The sequence below is a fragment of the Chelonia mydas genome, chromosome 10 (genome assembly GCF_015237465.2).
Source record: "Chelonia mydas isolate rCheMyd1 chromosome 10, rCheMyd1.pri.v2, whole genome shotgun sequence".
NCBI lineage: Eukaryota > Metazoa > Chordata > Testudines > Cheloniidae > Chelonia > Chelonia mydas.
The window spans coordinates 59,967,799-59,989,724 of NC_051250.2; the positions used below are offsets into that span (position 1 = coordinate 59,967,799).

Genomic DNA, 21,926 nt, shown 5'->3' on the forward strand with positions numbered 1-21,926 from the left:
ACTGGGGCCTAAATGGATATTCTCACTATAAGCAGAAGGCAGCATTCAAAGAACTTAGATATATTTTCTCGGAGAGCAATGTGAGATGTTCAGAGGCTTTGCCATTGCAACAGAGCAGATAATTAGACAATTAAAAATATTAAAAGTTGACAGTGCACTAGGCCCACAAGAATTACACTACAGAAATGTGAAATTAACAACAAGGGTAGTGGGAAGGTCCTTAGCAAAGGTTCTGAAGCATTCACCTAAAGACAAGATGAAATACCAGAACATTTGAAGGTGCCTAGTAGACAGGCCTTGCCATAATTAAGCAAGGAACAAGAAAAAGATTCACAACATTGTAGATTGGTGTATAAACCCACATGTACACATACTCATGAGAGAGAGAGAGACAGTTCCTCCCCCATGGATCCAAGCTTTCCCTCATCAGTTAAAAAAAACCCTTATCTCATTCCTCCCTCCATTTCCTCTTAGCTCTCAGGCCCTCTGCTTCCTTCTTTTTCCAGATATTATAACCTCTCCCCACTGTGATAGATGCTCTGAAGTCTCCCTCCCAGTAGCTAAAGTAACTGGCTCGGTGTGTGTGTAAAATGAGTGTAATTTGCACTAATTCAGCATTCTGCTGGGCCAAATTCAACTCAGCTATAAGCGATGGGGAAGAAAGCAAATGGGAATAGTTTCCTCTCATACCAGGGCTTAATTTGACCCATGAAAGTGCTGGGCATGATGTGGGTCAATGTTAAAGTAGAGAAGCATGTTTTATCTGACACCTACCAGCTAATTACTTTTCCTGCTATGTTTCAGAGTAGCAGCCGTGTTAGTCTGTATCCACAAAAAGAAAAGGAGTACTTGTGGCACCTTAGAGACTAACAAATTTATTTGAGCATTAGCTTTCATGAGCTACAGCTCACTTCATCAGATGCATGCAGTGGAAAATACAGTGGGGAGATTTATATACATGGAGAACATGAAACAATGGGTGTTACCATACACACTGTAACAAGAGTGATCAGGTAAGGTGAGCTATTACCAGCAGGAGAGCGGGGGGAGGGTGAGACCTTTTGTAGTGATAATCAAGGTGGGCCATTTGCAGCAGTTGACAAGAACGTCTGAGGAACAGCGGGGGGAGGAGGGGGGTATAAACATGGGGAAATAGTTTTACTTTGTGTAATGACCCATCCCCTCCCACTCTCTATTCAAGCCTAAGTTAATTGTATCCAGTTTGCAAATTAATTCCAATTCAGCAGTCTCTCGCTGGAGTCTGTTTCTGAAGTTTTTTTGTTGAAGAATTGCCACTTTTAGGTCTGTAATCGAGTGCCCAAAGAGATTGAAGTGTTCTCCGACTGGTTTTTGAATGTTATAATTCTTGACATCTGATTTGTGTCCATTTATTCTTTTATGTAGAGACTGTCCAGTTTGCCCAATGTACATGGCAGAGGGGCATTGCTGGCACATGATGGCGTATATCACATTGGTAGATGTGCAGGTGAACAAGCCTCTGATAGTGTGGCTGATGTGATTAGGCCCTATGATGGTGTCCCCTGAATAGATATGTGGACACAGTTGGCAAGGGGCTTTATTTCAAGGATAGGTTCCTGGGTTAGTGGTTTTGTTGTGTGGTGTGTGGTTGCTGGTATTTGCTTCAGGTTGGGGGGCTGTCTGTAAGCAAGAACTGGCCTGTCTTCCAAGATCTGTGAGAGTGATGGGTCATCCTTCAGGAAAGGTTGTAGATGCTTGATGATGCACTGGAGAGGTTTTAGTTGGGGGCTGAAGGTGATGGCTAGTGGCGTTCTGTTATTTTCTTTGTTGGGCCTGTCCTGTAGTAGGTAACTTCTGGGTACTTTTCTGGCTCTGTCAATCTGTTTCTTCACTTCAACAGGTGGGTACTGTATTGTAAGAACGCTTGATAGAGATCTTGTAGGTGTTTGTCTCTATCTGAGGGGTTGGAGCAAATGCGGTTGTATCGTAGAGCTTGGCTGTAGACAATGGATCATGTGGTGTGGTCTGGATGAAAGCTGGAGGCATGTAGGTAAGCATAGTGATATATTACCCCTCCCACTCTGAATATATAAAGTACACTTGCTTCTCAGACCCAACGGAATGTCAAATCAGTGTGAGTTACATCGCTTTGGCCCTGACCTAATTACTCATACCTGATGTTTTACTTACTTGACCATTTAAGTTGCAAGTGATTTTGGCCAAGCTACTTCCCTCATCAACTTTAATGTATGTCATGCTTTCAGATATGGTATTAGCACGAGCCCCTTTCTTTCTGAACTCAATGTACAGTAACTTAGTAAGTGTTCCTATTAGCCAAAATTCATAGAATCGTAGGACTAGAGGGGACCTTGAGAGGTCATCTAGACCAGGCCCCTTCACTCATGGCAAGGCTAAGTATTATCTAGACCATCCCTGACAGGTGTTTGCCTAACCTGCTCTTTAAAAAATCTCCAATGATGGAGATTTCACTATCTCCCTAGGCAATTTATTCCAGTGCTTAACCACTCTGACAGTTAGGAAGATTTTTCCGAATGTCCAACCTAAACCTCCATTGCTTCAATTTAAACCCTTTGTTTCTTGTATTATCCTCAGAGGTTAAGAAAACAATTCTTCTCCTTTCCTCCTAGTCAGAAACTTTTAATGTACTTGAAAACTGTTGTCATATCCCTTCTCATTCTTCTCTTTTCCAGACTAAACAAGCCCATTTTTTTCAATCTTTCCTCATAGGGTCATGTTTTCTCAACGTTTAATAATTTTTGTTGCTCTTCTCTGGAGTTTCTCCAATTTGTCCACATCTTTTCCTGAAATGCGGTGCCCAGAACTGGACACAATAATCCAGTTGAGGTCTAATCAGCACAGAGTAGAGTGGAAGAATTACTTCTCATGTCTTGCTTATAACACTCCTGCTAATACATCCTAGAATGATGTTTGCTTTTTTTTGCAACAGTGTTACACTGTTGACTCTTATTTAGCTTGTGGTCCACTATGATCCCCAGGTCCCTTTCTGCTGTACACCTTCCTAGGCAGGCATTTCCCATTTTGTATGTGTGCAATTGATTGTTCCTTCCTAAATGGAGTACTTTGTATTTGTCCTTATTAAATTTCATCCTAGTTACTTCAGACCATTTCTCCAGTTTGTCCAGATCATTCTTTGAATTATAATCCTATCCTCCAAAGCACTTGCAACCCCTCCCAACTTGGTATCATCCGCAAACTTTATAAGTGTACTCTCTATGCCATTATCTAAATCATTGGATAAAGATATTGAACAGAACCGACCCAGAACTGATCCCTGTGGGACCCCACTCATTATGCCCTTCCAGCATGATTGTGAACCACTGATAACTAATCTCTGAGAATGGTTTTCCAACCACTTATGCACCCACTTTATAGTAACTCCATTGATGTTGCATTTCCCTAGTTTGTTTATTATTCTCAGCTATTGTCAAATATTAATGTGTTGATTTAACATGGGATTCAATTACAATCTGTACGTGAACATTTCCACATTTGATTCTGCCATGAAATTTCTAGCTTCAGAGAGAAGTCTTGGGTAAAATCTTCATGATTTGGTCCCATATGTAGTAAAATAATACACAGAGATACCATTGCCCAAAAGTATCACAGACCAATGAGAGAAGATAGGCAACCAGCACACTACCTTACTAAATAACTTTACTATAATATTCGTATCACTCTTAACATATGTCCCAATATCATAAAGGAGGATTTGGTCCATCTGAAGTTTAAAGTGCAGATAAACAAGAATATTATGTAATAACATGGTTTGTGTGTGGTGGAAGTAGCTCCAAAACAGCTTGGAAAGATGCAATTATTGTCAGAAAATAAAATACATCTGGCTTGCCTTGTGAATAAAGCTTTAGACTGTTAAAACTGAAAAGAGAAAATTCAAAGCTAGAAAAATGTGAGTAGCTGTTCAGCAATCAGTACCATATTTTATTAGGTAATTTAAAGGTTTCTTCAGGGCACTCACGCCAAGGGGAAAGTGACCAAAAGTAGGTTCTCCACAGGCTAGTTTTCATCATTTAATAGCTAACTAGTTTCAAAACAGGTTCTCTTTCAACTATTAAAAGGTAATTTATGTACTTCTTTGGAGATCTGAATTATATTCTTTGCAATATATATGTATGTGCGTGCGTGTGTGTGTGCGTGCACGCTCTACGGCACAGGGAAAAAGCACCTGAAAGAAAACAAACTGGCACCCAAATTTACTTAACTCCTTCCTACGATTTTTCTATTAAAAAAAAAAAGTTGATGCCTGATCTTGAAGCATTTGACAGGGCTTTGGTATTAAACCCAGAAACCAGGGTGAGAACGAAAATGGCAACTCGGCTTTAATGAAAGCATTACTACTCAGAGCCACTGTAATAAAGTTCATTCTCCCTTGCCATCTGTTTCTGCAGCACAGACATCAGAGTGTGACCTTTTCATCATCAGAGGTCATCTTGAATATTAAGGTAGGTCCAACAAGGGAATGAAAGCAAGAAAAGGAAGTTTTTACCAATACCTCCACCACCATGTGCTCGCAACTAATTCTTAAGTTCTGCAATACACAGGTATGAAATGAACTAATTTAATCACAATCATTGTTTTTTCCACTTTATCTCAAATTTTATTTTTTCAATAAAGCAGCTATAAGAAGTATATGATTTTCTTTAAATATTTAACAAGCTAATATGAAGAGGATTTCATACATTACTTTATGAATAATTAAGGAATACTCTCGGAAAGTGAAATAATCGCACTCCAAGGTAATATGGAAACAGGGCCAGACCTTAGGTTTTGCACACTAGTGTTATTCTGCCGGAGTCAAAGTCATTATGTCAGTATGAGCTGAGATCTGGCCCACTGGGTTTGATAAGGGTCTTAAATCTTGATATATCTATCCTACTATCATTGCTGTTTTGCTGCTACAAATGTGGGGTTTTTTTATGGGAGAGAAATTTATATAAAAAAAAGGTGACAATGGACTATTGTTTCAGTCAAGTCCTGTGGTTTATGCTGATTTATCAATACACCTGGAATTCTCCCTAAGGAATCAGAACCGTCCCACAGTATAAAGAATTAATAATTTTATATAAAAAAAGTTTCACCCAACAGTCTGGTATCATACTCATGCTACGTCAATGCTTAACCAAGTGACCTTAAGCATATGAAGGGAGACACTGAAAGAGCAAGAAACAAGGAAGAAATTAAATTCACATATGTATGAAATTTACACTGTATAATCTTCTTTAAGTCAAATGTAACCAGCAATGACTCCCAAATTTCTCAAAAGATCACTCAAATCATCACCTGCATGAACAGACAACAGAGAAACGTAAAGCTAGGAAGTCTGAGGTAATGCTAGTGGGAAGGTAGACGTGTTTTGAAAAACTTGCCTCCTTTATTTTCCTTTTATGATGACATTTTTCATCAGATTATTAAATCAGTCAGAAGTCTTGGGGTCCTTTGGACCTCCTCATTGCTACTAGATACCAAAATAGCCCTAATGGTGAAAAATGCCCACATTTGTCCGGGACTAGCCAGAAGATGATTACACCTACCTGGCCACAGTGATCCATGCATTTACAGCCTCCCCTAGGATTACTGCAACTCCTTTTTATGAATCGAGCCACACCTATGAAAATGCTCAAGCTGGTACAAAAACCTGTCTTCTTAGTAACAGAGGTTGTTGTGAACACATCACCGCGGTGCTCTCTGTGCTGACTCCGCAAATGAATACAAGGTATCTGTCCTGATATTCAAAATCCTCCATTGGATTAGCCCTAGCCACCTGAAAGATTGCTTCCACTTCAGTGACCATGACCTCCATAGCAGCTACATTCCACTGGAACTTATAATAATGCCAACTAATAGAGAAGGTTCATGACTGCAGTAAACAGAACATTCACTGCAGCTGGGTTTAGACTATGGTACTCTCCTGCAAGAGAGAAGAATTACTGTGGCACTAACCACTTTCAGAACTAAATGAAAAACTATTTCTTGTGTCTAGCTTTCTTGGAATACTTTCTTCACGCACACACAACCCATCCAATGACTTATGCACCCAAACAACAAACACAATCCTGATCAACAATAATCAAACTGTTTGCCCTGAGGAAGCAGATGAATGATAGAAAGGCACCTGGATGGGTTTAAATGGCAGATCGCAACTTTATTAATTATACCTTGGGGAGAAACACAACATTGTTTTCCATTGCCTACACTGGTTCCAGTGCAGGTTAGAGGAACCAAACAGCTCAGAATTGACCCTCTTCCCTGTTCTACTCCACTGACTCAGTTCAGTTGTGAAACACTCCGCATAAAGTGGCATGGAATGAGAAGGGTCACAAGATTGGGTGGGGGAAACTTCAGTCCTGAAAGACTTCCAGTTCTTTCCCACCATGTGCAAGGTCCAGCTGTGCCATCCTGAGTCTCATTTACCTCTGGCAGTTGGCTCTTTTAGCCACTGGTCACCGGACACTGGTCACAAGTTATAACCAGTCAGTAATCATAACAGCATTATAGGAACATCAAATCCTATCATTTCTAACCCAACTGTGCCTCCGGGAGTCAGCAAGGAAGGCAAAACCCCCACCGGGTTACATGCCAATTTGGCCCAACAGGTAAAATTCCTTCCTTATCCCTAAAAAGAGTGATTGGTCAGACCTGTAGTATCATAAGCAACACAACTCGTAATTTACAACTAAGGAGAGGGAGGCCAGGGTAAGAGGTTTAGAAAAGCCTTTTCTTTAGAAAAGAAATTTAGTTTAAATTGTGAGGGGAGGGCAAACAGCACCCAATCAGCTGGCTTCATTCCCCGTTGCCTAGCCAATAGTTAAGCAGAGAATCAAAGACGGTGTTGGGGGGGAGGGGGAGCCTCCTCCCTGCCACATTTATGTTTTGGATTTTTTTCATTCCCTGCTGTCCGGTCAAAGGGCCTCCCTCATTAAAGGTTATAAGAAGATATTATCCCACAGTCTGAGAAGGGAGACAGGGTGTGTAAGAGACTGTTATAGTTATCTCTATTTTAAAAATACTTAGGAGGCATTCAGATAATATGGTGATTAGGAGCTAGTTGATACTTATATATACAGATGGTATTCAATCTACGTCTACCAGCCTATCTTGGCAACTAATCTGGACTTTTTTTTTCCCACCAAAGGGCTTCACGCTTTGTGTGAAAGATTCATGCTAACAGACCAAAAATAAACACAAGGCTGCAAAGTAATTCATGGAAAGTGAGTCTAACCCATCATAAGCTGTAAAAGCTCATCTCAGTTTTGAAGAGTAAAAATGGGAACTAAAACCCTGTGAGAGATTTGTTATATAGTTTCAGGTCCTGATTCACATTTATCCCAAGGCCCCTTTATACTGCTGTGTAAAGGAGCTTCTAACTGTAAATGAGAGCAAAGACCTCAGATTCCAAGAGTTTATATCAGTTATATTTTCTAGTTAAGTGATGTCAATGAAAAGGTATATTACCTCAGCGATCGCAAAGGAAGGATCAAATATATAAAAAATGATTGAAGCCCCTGGATAAGAATGTTGGTTTTTACACTGTGATACTTTAGAGAGAAATAAAATGACATTTATATACAGGATATTGCTAAAGTAAAGTAAATTTCCATTTTTCTGAATTTCTACAAAATGATTTACAATACAATATTACACACACACACACACCACACAACACACACACACACACTCTGTTAAAAGAACATTATCAAGTTTGCAAAGTGAAACACTCAAATATCAGGAAATGCCAGAATTAAGACTACCTGCTCTTGGTTCCAGGGCCAGTCCAGGGCCCAGACCACGGCAACCCAGAGCTACAATTTAAAGGAAAGTCCTATTCAGCCCCAAGCTGGAGCATGCCCAGTTGAAACAGAATTTTGGGGGAATTTAGCTGTGAAGCTCTAGCAAGTCTCTACTGAGCATGTGCAATCTGGAATTTTTTAAAATCTTATAAACTTGACCACATTTGGGGACGGATTTGCTCAGGGACTACAAAAACCATATCGCTGGCACAAAAGCCATCCTCCTGCCAAAGTGCAATTCCTTGCTTCAAAGTTTGGAGACTTCTCAAAAAAAAAAGTCGCCAGAATTTTGTAACCTGGGCAAAATAACATTTTTTCCTAGCCTTGTTTTTGTAAGCAACTGAATGAATTTGGCTGAATTTTTTCAAAAATATACAGCCTGAGGCAGACACCCAGCATGGAAAATTTCAGCCCAAATAGTTAAAAGTTGTTAAAGTTACGAGCAACTGAAAAACAGGGTTTTAATAACGGGAAGTGTTGCGCGGCCGAAAACAAGCCATTTGAGATTGATTACTCAGGCAGAATTCTCTTATTACATCTTACTTGCTGTTCATTCTAAGCCAACACTGTGTTTTCCAGTGGGGACAAAAGAGAAGGTGCAGAGACTGGGAAAGCAGATGGGGAGATTCCCCAGAAATAGGGCCTGGAAAAAACAGATTTTCTACATGACGTAATATCAAATACACAGCATAGCTCTTGCTACACTGCACAGAAAGTTGATTTATTTTGGAAAAACAAGTTTTTTCCAAATTGTCCAAATAATTCAAAATCAATTTAAATCAAGGTCAATTTCAAGATGCTGAACATACTCAACTTCCATTAAGGATCCTATACACCACATGAGAAGGTGCTCTGTGCCTGGCAGGATTGGGCCTTAAGTTATCTGCTTATTTCCATTTGTAACTGGAAGCTTTTTAATTTAAACACTTTTTAAAAAGGATATGTATATATTTTAATTTCTAGTAATTTTAAAATTATTATTCAACAGATGGCTACTTTCATAAACCATATCCTCATTTAGGATTAACATCTTGCTCATAAAGCAGCATTTCTAATTTGCAATTAAAGGTCAGCATGAAATGTGACAATTGTGAAATCCTTTAGACTATAACATTTCAGAACATTCACTGGTATAAAAGCACTTACCATAGCCTTACAAATCCAGTGGTGATATGGAAGAAATTAGAGAGAGTATTAATAATTAGGGAGATTTACTATCTGAAAGCTGTCAAACAATGATATGTACATTGATCAGTGTCAAAGCAGCTGAGCAGCAAGCATTTCTAGCATTATTATTTCCACATTTCTGAAGGATTCACAGATAATCGTATTGACACATGTAAAAATACTTAATGGCATTCTTTCATTCCCCATCTGATATTCCATAATTCATTTTTTCCTGTTTGTAGGCACATGAGTGACATTTATGCATACAGTTATTTACAATAGTAATAAAAAAAGACAGGTATTAGTTTAACCACCACATTACTAAGGGATACAGTCATTTCTGAGCTAGCAGTGATAACTTTCACTAGGAAAATATTTTTAAAGAGCTCTGCAGCTATCATCTAATGTTCAATTAAAAAAAGATGAATCTGGTTTTTGATGACATAGTAGAAGCACCATGTTTTTGGTAGAGCTTAGTTATTTTCAACTGTCTCTGTATTTTCAAATAGCATGTTCATTCTGAAGCTGATTCTCCAGGATACTGGGTTTCTCTGACAGGGTGCTAAGCCCCCTCTCAATTGACAAAGACTTCAGTGGCTTTGATAGTGGTCAGGATCTCACAGAATGTACTCATTGCCTTTTCAGGGCCCCTGTATCTGACTCTTCTCTATGTGTGCCTAGCAATGTCATCTATCAAACTTGAAATTTTTGCTATTTATTTATTCTTTTAGGGCAATAATTTCATACCTGATTAGTTAAAGAAAGAAGTAATGGCTGGAATTTTTAAACCTAGCAATTAAAGCCAACATTTAGGCACCTAAGTTGAAATGATCTTCAAAGTTGCTGAGCATCTGCAGCGCACATACATTTAAATGCCTAAATATGGATTTCAGGTTCCCAGATTTGAAAATTTTGGCCATTACTGTCTATTCTTTAGAGATTAATTCTCCAGACTACAACATTGGGTCCACAGTTTCTTCTATTAGTATTAATGCAGTCACCAGCGTTATAATAAACAGTAATTTACAAATCAAGAATCCTGAGATTTTTTAATTTGGCAGAGATGAGCAAATTACTGTCACTTTATCATTGATCTGAAAAAGTTCACTTTTTCCCCCTGTGAATTTCAATCATTAAATTTTCCTGATTTCAATACATCACATTTCTGATTTACTGAAATGTTTCATGAATTTCTTTAGTAAACAATTCATGGTTTGTGGTGCTAACCAATACATATGTTAGGCATAGGGTGCACCATATATCCAGCATGTGGGCAATGATGTTAACACTTTTGCTCACTTATACCAAGAGATAGATATCCCACTCTACAAAGCTAAACATAGCTTTTGGCGTTAGTGAATATGAGACTTGTCAAAGACAAGATACATGATCTGCCCTTGGTACAAGCTTAGGAGATGCCTTCTCAACGATTAGTACCTAGAAAACTGTGTCCAAAACAAAAGATAAGTGGAGTATCCCATGGTATAAGAGAAACAAATTGGAATTGGGGGTTGAATCTTCAATGGCATATAAAGGGGTTTATAACTGTCAAAAAAACCTATTATAAAAATACAGGTGATCTTGAGGGTGTATCTTGGAAGCAGACCTGTGGAAGGTGAATATGCTGCAAGATAAGAATTGCTTCCCAAAAGGAGGGTACATTTGTCTCCTTTTTGTATTGCACTGCTTTGTTTTTACGCAATAAATTTGGCTACGCTTGGTTATTTGGTCTTTTAAATATTTTTAATAATGAACCATAAGTGTTGTCAATCAATTGACTATATATTTTAATCAACAGTGGATTGTCCACGATATGTTTCAGAGTAATAGCCGTGATAGTTTGTATTCGCAAAAAGAAAAGGAGTACTTGTGGCACCTTAGAGACTAACCAATTTATTTGAGCATGAGCTTTCGTGAGCTACAGCTCACTTCATCGGATGCATACTGTGGAAACTGCAGAAGACATTATATACACAGAGACCATGAAACAATACCTCCTCCCACCCCACTCTCCTGCTGGTAATAGCTTATCTAAAGTGATCATCAAGTTGGGCCATTTCCAGCACAAATCCAGGTTTTCTCACCCTCCACCCCCCCCCACACAAACTCACTCTCCTGAGTGGTCACTTTGGATGGGCTATTACCAGCAGGAGAGTGAGTTGGGGGGGGGGGGCGGAGGGTGAGAAAACCTGGATTTGTGCTGGAAATGGCCCAACTTGATGATCACTTTAGATAAGCTATTACCAGCAGGAGAGTGGGGTGGGAGGAGGTATTGTTTCATGGTCTCTGTGTATATAATGTCTTCTGCAGTTTCCACAGTATGCATCCGATGAAGTGAGCTGTAGCTCACGAAAGCTCATGCTCAAATAAATTGGTCTGTCCATGATATGTCATTATCATTATTCCTCATTAAAAGGTACATAATTCTGCTTTAAAAGAAACCATTCTTGTGACATCTGAAATAGTGCAGTTATTTCCCAGTACAGAAAATAACTGTGGTATCTGAAGTAATACAATGTGGTAACTTGGTTAAGGTTAACCTTTTAATAACTACTGTTAAACCTATTTATTTCAGCAGATGCCACTCATTTATGAAACTTGAGGAATTGTTCATGAGGCTCCTCAAGGAAAGTTGAATAGCAATTAATATTGTTCAGAGCTGAAAGATTTCTACTTAACCTCGACTAAACTGAAACTCGCCATAAATCAGAGGTCACAGAATTAAAATTCTTTTCCCCTTGCTGGCATGATTTTTTGCCTAGATTACTATTGCTAATTAATAAGGGTTGCTAAGGTAACAGATCCCATCATGTTATAATAAAACTATAGATAAATCTTTAAATCATTTTAAATATAGGATTTTAAAACATGTCTGTTTTTCCTCTTTCACTTGCACAGTAAGTCAAACAAATCGGTATCCCAAGCACTGAATAACAGCTGTGTTCATTAGCTATTTTGGCATTATGTTGAATAGTTTATTACCCATATGGTACACACAGATGCACGCTCAGGTATTATCTGATTCTATTAATAATTTCAGCTCAAATCAAATGTAGATATTAAGTGAAATATAATCATATTTAGTAGCTCATAATTACCAGATCTTACTTTGGTCTAGATCATGGATAGGCAAACGTTTTGGCCCAAGAGCCAAATAGAAATTATATGGCAGGCCATGAATGCCCATAAAATTGGGGTTGGGGTGCAGGAGGGGGTGAAGGCTCTGGAGTGGGGCCAGAAATGAGGAGTTCAGGGTGTGGCAGGAGGCTCCAGGCTGGGGCGGGGGAGGGCTCCGGCTGGGGGTGCAGGCTCTGGGGTGGGGCTGGGAATGAGGAGTTTGGGGTATAGGAGGGTGCTCCAGGCTGGGACCAAGGAGTTCAGAGGGCAGGAGGGGGATCAGGGCTGGGACAGGGGGTTGGTGTGCACGGGGGTGGGGTAAGGGCTCCGACTGGGGGTGCAGGCTCTGGGGTGGGGCTGGGGATGAGGAATTTGGGGTGCAGAAGGGTGCTCTGGGCTGGGATCAAGGGGTTTGAAGGGCAGGAGGGGGATCAGGGATGGGGCACAGGGAGAGGCTCAGGGGTGCAGGCTCCAGGTGGCGCTTACCTCAAGTGTCTCCTGGAAGCAACAGCATTTGTCCCCTCCGGCTCCAATGCGGAGGTGCAGCCAAGCAGCTCTGCGCACTGCCCCGTCCAGAGGCACCACCCCCACAGCTCCCATTGGCTGCGGTTTCAATAGGAGCTGCGGGGGTGATGCTTGGGGCGGGGGCAGCGTGCAGAGAGGAGCCCCCTAGCTGCCCCTACACGTAGGAGCTGGAGGGAGGACATGCCGCTGCTTCCAGGAACCACATGGAGTGGCCCCCAACCCTGCTCTCTGGCTGGAGCACTGGAGCACCGAAGTGGGGCATGCCCCAGTCCCCGCTCCCCAGCAGCAGCTCGAGGGCAGGATTAAAATGGCTGGCGGGCTGCATCTCGCCCCCGGGCCATAGTTTGCCCACCCTGGTCTAGATCCATCTTCCTAGACCCTGTTTTCCATATAACAGTTGCAGGGTACACAGTTAATCACAAACACATTAGCCATTATATGAAAGAGCTAGAGATAATTTTCCAATGAATCAATAGTTTTTTGGTATCAGAGGTTACTCACCACATCTCGAACGATGGGAAAACTTTTCTTTCTACGCAGGTCTGGCATGCTGTCAATTCCATACAGTCCACGGCCAGGCCTTAAGGGAACATAAAGGGGGAGGGCGGGAAAGGCTTGAGTTTAGGAGTTTGCATCTTTAAGGACATTGTTTGTTTACCGTATTCCCTGCTACAATATGACTAATCTGTGCATATGTACCACCGACAGACCTCTGACACTTAATGCATGCGCCTCTACCGCATGAGCTAAAAGCCAACTGACTGTTAGCTAAGGCTGTAGAGCAGACTCATTTGCTCTCTCTCTCTCTCTCTCTAAGTGGTCTCGGTGCCACTAGATTGGACAGAACACCACACCCAGGAGGTGTGTGGGTTACACATAGTTAAAAGCAAAATTAACATTCTAATGGCTGACAGCAGCAGTAATTTTTCAAATTTATGAAAAGTAAGTTTTAGTGAACAGAGGCATGGACTGAGAGTCAGGACTCTTGATCTCTTCCTAGCTCTCCCCTTGAGAAGCTGAATACATTAAGCAAAACAATTAACTTCTGTGCCCCATTTTACCCAGTTGTATGGCAAGTATCGTAATAGTTCACCACAACACAGAGTGTGGTAAGGCTTAATGAATTATAGTTGTAAACATTTGGGGCTTTGAGATCCTACATACCAAACGGTATTGAAATGCAGGCTGTTGTCATTCAGACAGTACAACTATATAAAGAATTCTGAGTATACGCAATAAAATCTTTCGATGTGTTAGCATGGGACTGCAGAAAACACAATATCTAATGCAGTAAATAATTCTGACTGTTACTTTTTAATGTTGATTTATTGGCCATATCATTAGTATTTGGAGTGTTTTCTTATGCTCAGTTTGATATCTCTATTCACGCAAACATTTAAACCTTGTATATACACATGTATAACAGAATGTACCTTAAAAAAATTACAGGAAAAGCCCATGGCCACTTCATACATGCAGTACAAAACTGGTGTGGGTAGATTGCATAAGACAAAGAGGGATGTTTTGACCACAGGATGTGCTTAGATTGAAGGATAACAGATACACAAAAATGAACTGCCAAAGGGCAATTAGAGAAAAACAGGAAAGTCCACAAAAGATCCTATGCAAAGCAAAGGGTAAAGTGGCCTGGTTAAGCATGCTTTATTAGTGCATGATCAGTGGCAACAAACCAACTAGAAAAGAGAAATAACAACATGAAAATAGTGAGGACAGCAAAAGTTACGCCAACTGAAGTTTATGCATGTATATGGAGAATTGCACAAGATATGTAATATTCATAATTCTTAATGGTGATTGGAAGAGAATTAATGAAAATGTAATTTGAATGCGTACAAAATGTGGTAAATTGTAAGGGGCAATCAAACTACCATAGGAGAAATCAATCATGACCTGCCTACGTGCCAGGAGAAAGTCACTATCTTTTTCGGTATGTCTGTTATTCCTTACTTTAATAGTAATTGTAATCACAAGGCAAGCTTTTGGTTCAAATAAAAGGTTAAAAATTAATAAACCAGGACCAAGTGTGTGGCATTCTCACCCAACAAAGCCACAATCAGGCCCTCTGTAAAACAGGGTGGATTTGTAACCAACACTGAAATGAAGTGTAAGTCAAAAGAATGGGCAGGTGCACATGAATGACAAATTAATTCTGTGCTGTTTCTATGAATAGCAAATTAATTTGAAATTATTGGAAACTTAAAATAAAGTGGGTCTATTATCTTGTGTGACAGGATTCCTTTGTTCAGAAACCTCATCAAGGTGAATGGGCTTGGCCACCAATAATTTTTGTTATGAAAATAGGAAGTTGCACTAGTCTGGGGGATGGGAACTGTCCTTTCCTGGTAAAGTCTAATTTTTCACCTGAACTTGAATAAAAGATCTAAGAATGGTAACAGACATTTATGCCTTTAGACTAATCATTAACCCAAGCCCTATTCAACTTCTTTCCTTTTAACTGGTCTCAAAATATGCCAGATTAGTATACTGCACTTCTACAATTCAGAACATATCATGCAACGCCTAGATAATACTAAAAATCAAATAACATGATTCCCTAACTGATCTGGCCATGGGTGGATTTATTTTTGTGTGCTTAGTTTTATTAATGTACAGTGAATTTCCAACTATAGATACGGATATGGAATATTCAAGATTTCCATGTCCTGCTAGCACAAGCCCCGCTGCTTCTGAAACTACGTATCCTACTATGAGAAAGAGCTTCTTCAGCTTCTTCTACCTAGTACCTTCTACCTACCTACCTTCTTCTACTAAGTACTGTTCGAAGGATTTTCTGGGGGGAAAAATAAGTTCAGTTGGACTTTTGGATGAATAGGAGAAATGCATCCTATTTAACCTCTGACAAATGGTTTAACCCATTGAGATCTTGCCTGGTACACAGTAAGGAATCTTACATGTTTAGACAGACTGTTGTGTCACATGAAATATGCCAGTGGGCCATACTCATGAACTTTAGCTATATAACAAATATCCCTGGAGTACACTGACTGGATTAATAATGTTAATGTTATACACAAATATGTATTGTGACAAAGCCCCGAGCCTGTATTGGTGGGTCCCGCGCTTCTGGGAGGTTTCAGTGGCCTCAGAAACTCGATAAGGCCTCAATGTGACCTCCCTTTCTCAGTGCAGCGGCAAGAGTAACAGCCTATTGAGTTACTTTCATCACCAGCTAGTGTGGGAGATGGGAAGGGGGAATACCCCACAGTCTCTGTTGCTCCATAGCTCGGTAGGCGCAGTTTGACCTCCTGCCTGGACTGAGTCCTGATTCCCTTCTCCAGGGGATCTCTGTAGAGTATGGGGGGGCAGGGAGGGGAACCTGGGCCTGCCTTTTATTCCAAGTTCCAGCCCAGGGACCCTTATGTTAGCAGATGTTGGTGGCTTTCCCTTCACCACTGACACCGCTTTGATTCCCTGGGCCACTTCCCCCGTGGTCCCCTTTTCCTAGCTTCACCCTTATCTCAGGATTCAGCAATGTTTCCTCTCCCCCAGCTCCTTTCACCTCAGCCTCCTAGAGGGCACTGGAAGGAGAGCTTTTAAACAGTATAAGTGGGACCTTGATTGGTTCCAGCTGTCTCCATTAGCCTAATCGCCTTAACTGGTTAATTGGCATCAGGTGTCTTAATTGGCCTGGAGTCACCTTTGTTTGGCTATCTAGGGAACAAGGGTCTGCTCATTCTGAAGGCTGATATATCTGCCTTCCAGCACTCTCTTATATTCTTCTGGTCTGACTCTGTCACAGTATATAAGGTGCTGACAAGAACAGAACCACTGCTTCATTTGTGCAAGCATGGAGACTACTTTATTAGCTCTTCATCCTTCAGCACATGACCATCATTTGAGCTCTCTATTCTTCTGTAACTGTGCATCTTCCCTCAGCAGTCACATGGATAGCATCTGTATAACTTTAGGAATGCATGTGCACAACTACTTATCTCTTTCTTCTGCCTGGAGTTGTAAAACTCAGCAAGGAGGAGGGTAACAGTGATAAGATCACATGGCTTACATAGGTTTACCATTTGAGTGGCTTCTTGGATCATAATCACACACACTTATTTTCAAATTGTCCCTTAAAAAATCCCTATCAAGACATATGCTTCTATGCTCCCTTAATATTTCCCTCTTCTGCCTCTGGAGAAGATGATGTCACTGTCTATTAGTTTATGGATTAATGTCAGACTTCCCCCTTCCACACAAACTATCCCCAGTTGCCCCTCTCCCTACCATTGTCCACACCTTTAAAAAATATAAATTAGCCATTCAACTCCATTGGCAGTTGGCCGGCCCCCTCTGCATAACACCCCCTCTCCAGGCCTGTCTGCTCTACACAGAGCTTCGAGGGCTCAGGGACAGAAGGGCACTTCCGTACACACTGCTGCTGTCCAGAGCTCAGGCATGTGTCCGTTTCAAGAGAGCAGAAGGCCTATTGTTCAGTAATTCAGCATACATTCCAGTGTTCTGCTGGGACCTTTCCATTACCTAATCCCTTTTCCCCACACCTTCCCCCACTCCAGTTACTCTCCCAACTCCACCAAACAGTCATAGAGTCAAGAACTTCTGAGAGAGACTAAAGCAGCTAGGGTCACATGCGCTAAAATCCAGGCTCCATGGGGAAGCGACCAGGGAAGCTAAGCTAGATCCCATTGATTCCCCCTTCCCCTGGTGCACAAGGCAACTGTCACAATTTGGTGCTAATTCTTTGGAGGATGCTGAAATCTTCTTAAGGAGCCATTCCTACATGGGAATTCTATGGAGAGCTCACCAGAGCTGTCAGATAATAAAGCTCAAAAGTCAGATGGTTGTTGTACAGTTGGATCTGTTGACACAGAGGAAAATCCCATAGGGGACAAAGATAATCTCCCCTCCCACCTCGTAGTACATAAAGACATTTTGAGCATCATTCTTTACAAGGTAACAGACATTCAGCTCTTAGGTAACAGGCTAAGGGCCAGGCAATACAATCATTTCACCCCCTTAAATCTGAATAATTCCATTGACTTCAGTGAAGACTATTTGGATTTGCACTGGTATAAATGAGATTAGTATCTGACTCTAAAAATCTAAGCATCTAATCCAAAACATAATGAAATCAATGAGAATCTTTTCCTAGACTTCAGCAGGTTTGGGATCCGATCCTAACAGTAGCTCATCCAGCTCTAACTACTTTAATATTCCAAACTGTAAATAATTTTTGTTTTCTAGGGAAAAACCCCCTAAAGATATCTGATTGCAAGTTCTATTTTCTTCTTCAACTCTTTCATATGGCTATAAAAAGTGACATGATGAAAGCCTAGTGCAAACCCCTCATAATTTATGGATATTGATGCTTCTTAGAAGCTCTGATTATTAATAGTTTCTTTCCTTTTCTACTCCTTTTTTTCCCCCAACTATTTTTTTAAAAAGCTGATGCTTCCCCTTTGCTTGAAATTGAAAGGGAAGACAAAATAGACAAGGCTTTCAAGATAACTGGAGAGTGAATCTGATTTTCAGGCATAAGACTCTTTAGGTCTCCTCTAGCATTGATATTCATCAGGCAAATCCTCTTTGACAATGAAACTTCACTCCTTTCTTGCAAGGAAGAGAACAAACTATGAAAGTATATGTGATATGGTTTGGTTTATAACGCAGTTCTGAAATGAAGGCAAAGTCAGGCTGTTTCTTTTACAATTTCCTTATTTAGAACTGTACACAAACCAAATCTGTAGGATTTGGCAGTCTGACCTTGCAGGGGCTGGAGTGCCACCCCAATCCCTCACTATTTAATGCCACTCAGCAACTCACAAGAGGCCCCTGATACCTTGCAAGATTGAACCACAGAATAAACTGACAGGTATCATTCAAGCTTTTCAAAATGCTGTTTTCTCAGGAGAAAGCTTCATAAACGTTTGTGAACTCCAGCAGTTTCGTGAACCAAGAATGCTGGCAGGGTTTCCTCCTGTGTGCTGCCTTTAAGCTCTGAGGTTTATTATTTAGCTCAATGGACAAGGTTTTGCAGGAAGTTTCCATAACTCCTACATTATTAACCAGCAGTACACAATGGATGTGTGGCAAATGCTCTGATTATATAATCATTTCACATCCTAGATGATATCACAGGTTAATTAGTATTTTAAGGGATGTGACCTGCTTCTTCCTGTAAGTTAACAGTTAATGAAGCAGAAACTTGGAGAAATGATCCAGAATCTTTATGCATCCAGAAAAGAAATTAGAATTGCTTAGCTAAAAGACAAGTTTTAGCTTACGGTGTGATCAAGTTTGCTTATTGCCAAACCAATATTCTGCAAATGCTTAAATGTAGCTTTGGGGGTTTAGAAAACAGTTTGACATTTCACTTTTAATATATACCGATCAAACTCAACTGCAAGTATATTCAACAAAACAACTAAATAGGATTTTTGGAGGGGCATTCCCTATTTATCCTTCCAGATTAAACATGCCTACTTTTCCATATCAGTAACTTCAAATTCAATATGGGACCTCAAAATCAAAATCCATCAACAATAATAAAGAGTGTAGAAATGAAAACTTAGCTCAATGATTTTGTTGATTCATGAACCAGAACAGAATCCAGCACACTGTCCTACGGCTGTCCTGGTTGTGCACTGATAGCACAATACCAAAGTACTTGTTTTTGCATCAAAGTAACCAAACATGACTTCAGGGTACCTATAGTACTGATAAAAAGAAAAGGAGTACTTGTGGCACCTTAGAGACTAATCAATTTATTTGAGCATAAGCTTTCGTGAGCTATAGCTCACTTCATTGGATGCATTGAGCTGTAGCTCACGAAAGCTGATGCTCAAATAAATTGGTTAGTCTCTAAGGTATCACAAGTACTCCTTTTCTTTTTGCGAATACAGACTAACACAGCTGTTACTCTGAAACCTATGGTACTGATAGTTGAACTAGGCGGAGATAGTTTTCCCGTTACTTTTCTGATTATCTTCCAAGGTAAATCATGGTTACAATTTCCAATTCCAGTGGCAAGAAATGAGCTTCAGATACACTGTTTCATCTCTCTCTGGTGTATTAATGTGACTGTCCAGTTTCTAAGTTGTTCAAGTACAGAAAAAGCTGCAAAGAGGAGTCAGCCAGAGACTCCACTGGTAGGGGCTGAAGCAGCCAAAGCAGGGAACTTTGGTCCTTTGGAGAACTTTCTATACTTTGACTGGATTTTCTATGCCCTGTACTGATTGGCTGTTTTCTTCAAATCTCCCCCTCCCACACAGTCTCTTCATCTCACTGTAACTCCTCTTACCCCCTTCTCCCCATCCCCCTCACCTGCCCTTTTTCTCCCATTGCTTTAGCTTATCCCTTCCTAAGTCCCCCCATATATATAAACCAGTTCTGGAACTAACATGACACTGCTGCCATCACATATGTTACTGTACTTGTGTGTTATACCCCTTCCCCCACCCAGTATCTGTCAGGTCTATTTAGAGTGTAAACTCTTCAGAGGCCAGGAACCATCTTTTGTTCTGTGTTTGTACAGCACCCAGCATAAGGGTGTCCTGGTCCATGACTAGGACTCCTAGGTGCTATGGTAAAAACGAAAAACAACCATGGGTAAACACTGCCTTTAACAGCTTTAAGCTTGATCTAATTGTGATTACCCACACAGATGTTGGCCCATGGAAACCTGATGGCCTACGGGCTGTCGCAGCCACAAATGCAAGTTGTGATTGTGAGAGATATCGTGCTGTCTCCGCTCCAGCAATACTTGTTTAGCTACATCACATTATCCCTTTTCTCAAACACCAGAGATTGCATGGAGTATGAACGGGGAATCCCAAAGCACCACAATGTAAGGACTTGTTCTTCCCTAGCCAACAGAATGCCAGAAAGCTGAAAGGAGTCTGCATGCCCCCAAGATATTTAAAGGGAAAAAAACCAAAGCTGTGATCAAGAGGGAGAGAGAAGCATTTCTCACAGAGTTCCAGTGACTGTAGAGAAAATGTCACCACAACACCAAGCTGTCTTTCCCCCTGTAAAACCATGACACATGTGAGGAGATTTAATGCAGCCAGGAGGAAAAATCCTGGAAGTCAAGAATGGAAATAAGAACATCAGCAGCCTCATATGTGGAGTCTCAAATTGCGGCTGTGTTTAGCTCTGCTCTTTTCTTTTCCAGCTTTTCTGGCAGGCCAGCCTTTCTCTCTGAATAGGTCAGCCAGCTGTGGAGGGTGTTTTCAGGTCAATAGGGCCTAGGTAGCAATAACAGTAAGCACTAAGGCCCTTTTAGAGAGATCTTCCAGGTATCTAAATAGGCGAGGCCAGGACTACACACAATGATTTGCATATGCAAGATTATTAAAACCAGAAAGTGTTTACTGCTCTCTTGTCATTTGGGTAACTGTTGTTATTTGTATTGTCAAATTTATTTCTCACATTACAATTTGGATGAATTGGAAGTTGTTTTGCTCTTGCTATAATTATGTTTATAATTTTGTTGTTTTTCTCTTCATAAACTCTTGGCTTTGAGCATAACAGCTGGCCACGCCTCCTGGCAAGATGGCTATCTAACTGCCTCTTCTAAATCACCTCTTTCCCCATCTATCACACTTGCATGGCTTCTGACACTTTCATGGCACCTGTAAAGTACAGGAATGTATCAGAGTGTATCACACCAGTTAAAATAAAATGTTAACGCCTGACTCAGGTAAAAGCAAGCCTAAACACATAATTGTAAATGGACTAAAAGTAGTCTATGGTGGTCACTATGGTTTTGATCATTTGCTTTAGCTAAATAGACAAGTTTACTTTAATATTTGCGGCATTACGTGAACTTCCCTATACTTACAGAAGTAAAGTTATCCAAGAAATAATCTAAACAACATAATCATTTTTAAGGATGCTTGCAACATGATCCTTATCCATCAGAGAAAAATGAGACAATAGATGAAAGATCTTGCCGTTAGCAAGAATAGACCAAACAATTTAACACTGAGATATTAATGAAACTTCAAAAGTCACTTGGACATAGGATAAAGCATACCCCTTAAAGCCTTGCAGGGAAAAAAAAAAGATTCTGAAAATAAGAGGAAGCAATGTTACAATTCTTTTGAAAACTGGTCATCTTTATACCTCTTGCTCTCTCAGATGACTAAATGCTACTTAACAATGCATTCTACTAAACTTCACAATACAGAAATGAAACTGATTGTATCAGACTTCTAAACATTGCAATATCAGCCCAGGAAATGCTGTCATATTATATTCTAATATTGAACATCTGGACTTGGTCTCCTGGAGCAA

The 21,926-nt window shown here is 40.4% G+C and overlaps 1 protein-coding gene across 2 annotated transcripts in view; it reads right to left on the reverse strand.

Annotated features, from left to right (window-relative positions):
• UNC13C (unc-13 homolog C) overlaps nt 1–21,926 on the reverse strand; it is a 448,489-nt gene that overhangs the window by 275,219 nt on the left and 151,344 nt on the right. For both annotated transcript variants that reach the window (XM_043523375.1, XM_043523376.1), the window contains 2 exons: nt 13,134–13,212; nt 8,970–8,975 (listed from right to left, as the gene is read on the reverse strand). In XM_043523375.1, coding sequence (XP_043379310.1) covers nt 8,970–8,975; nt 13,134–13,212 — 85 coding nt within the window. The remainder of the gene's footprint in view (nt 1–8,969; nt 8,976–13,133; nt 13,213–21,926) is intronic.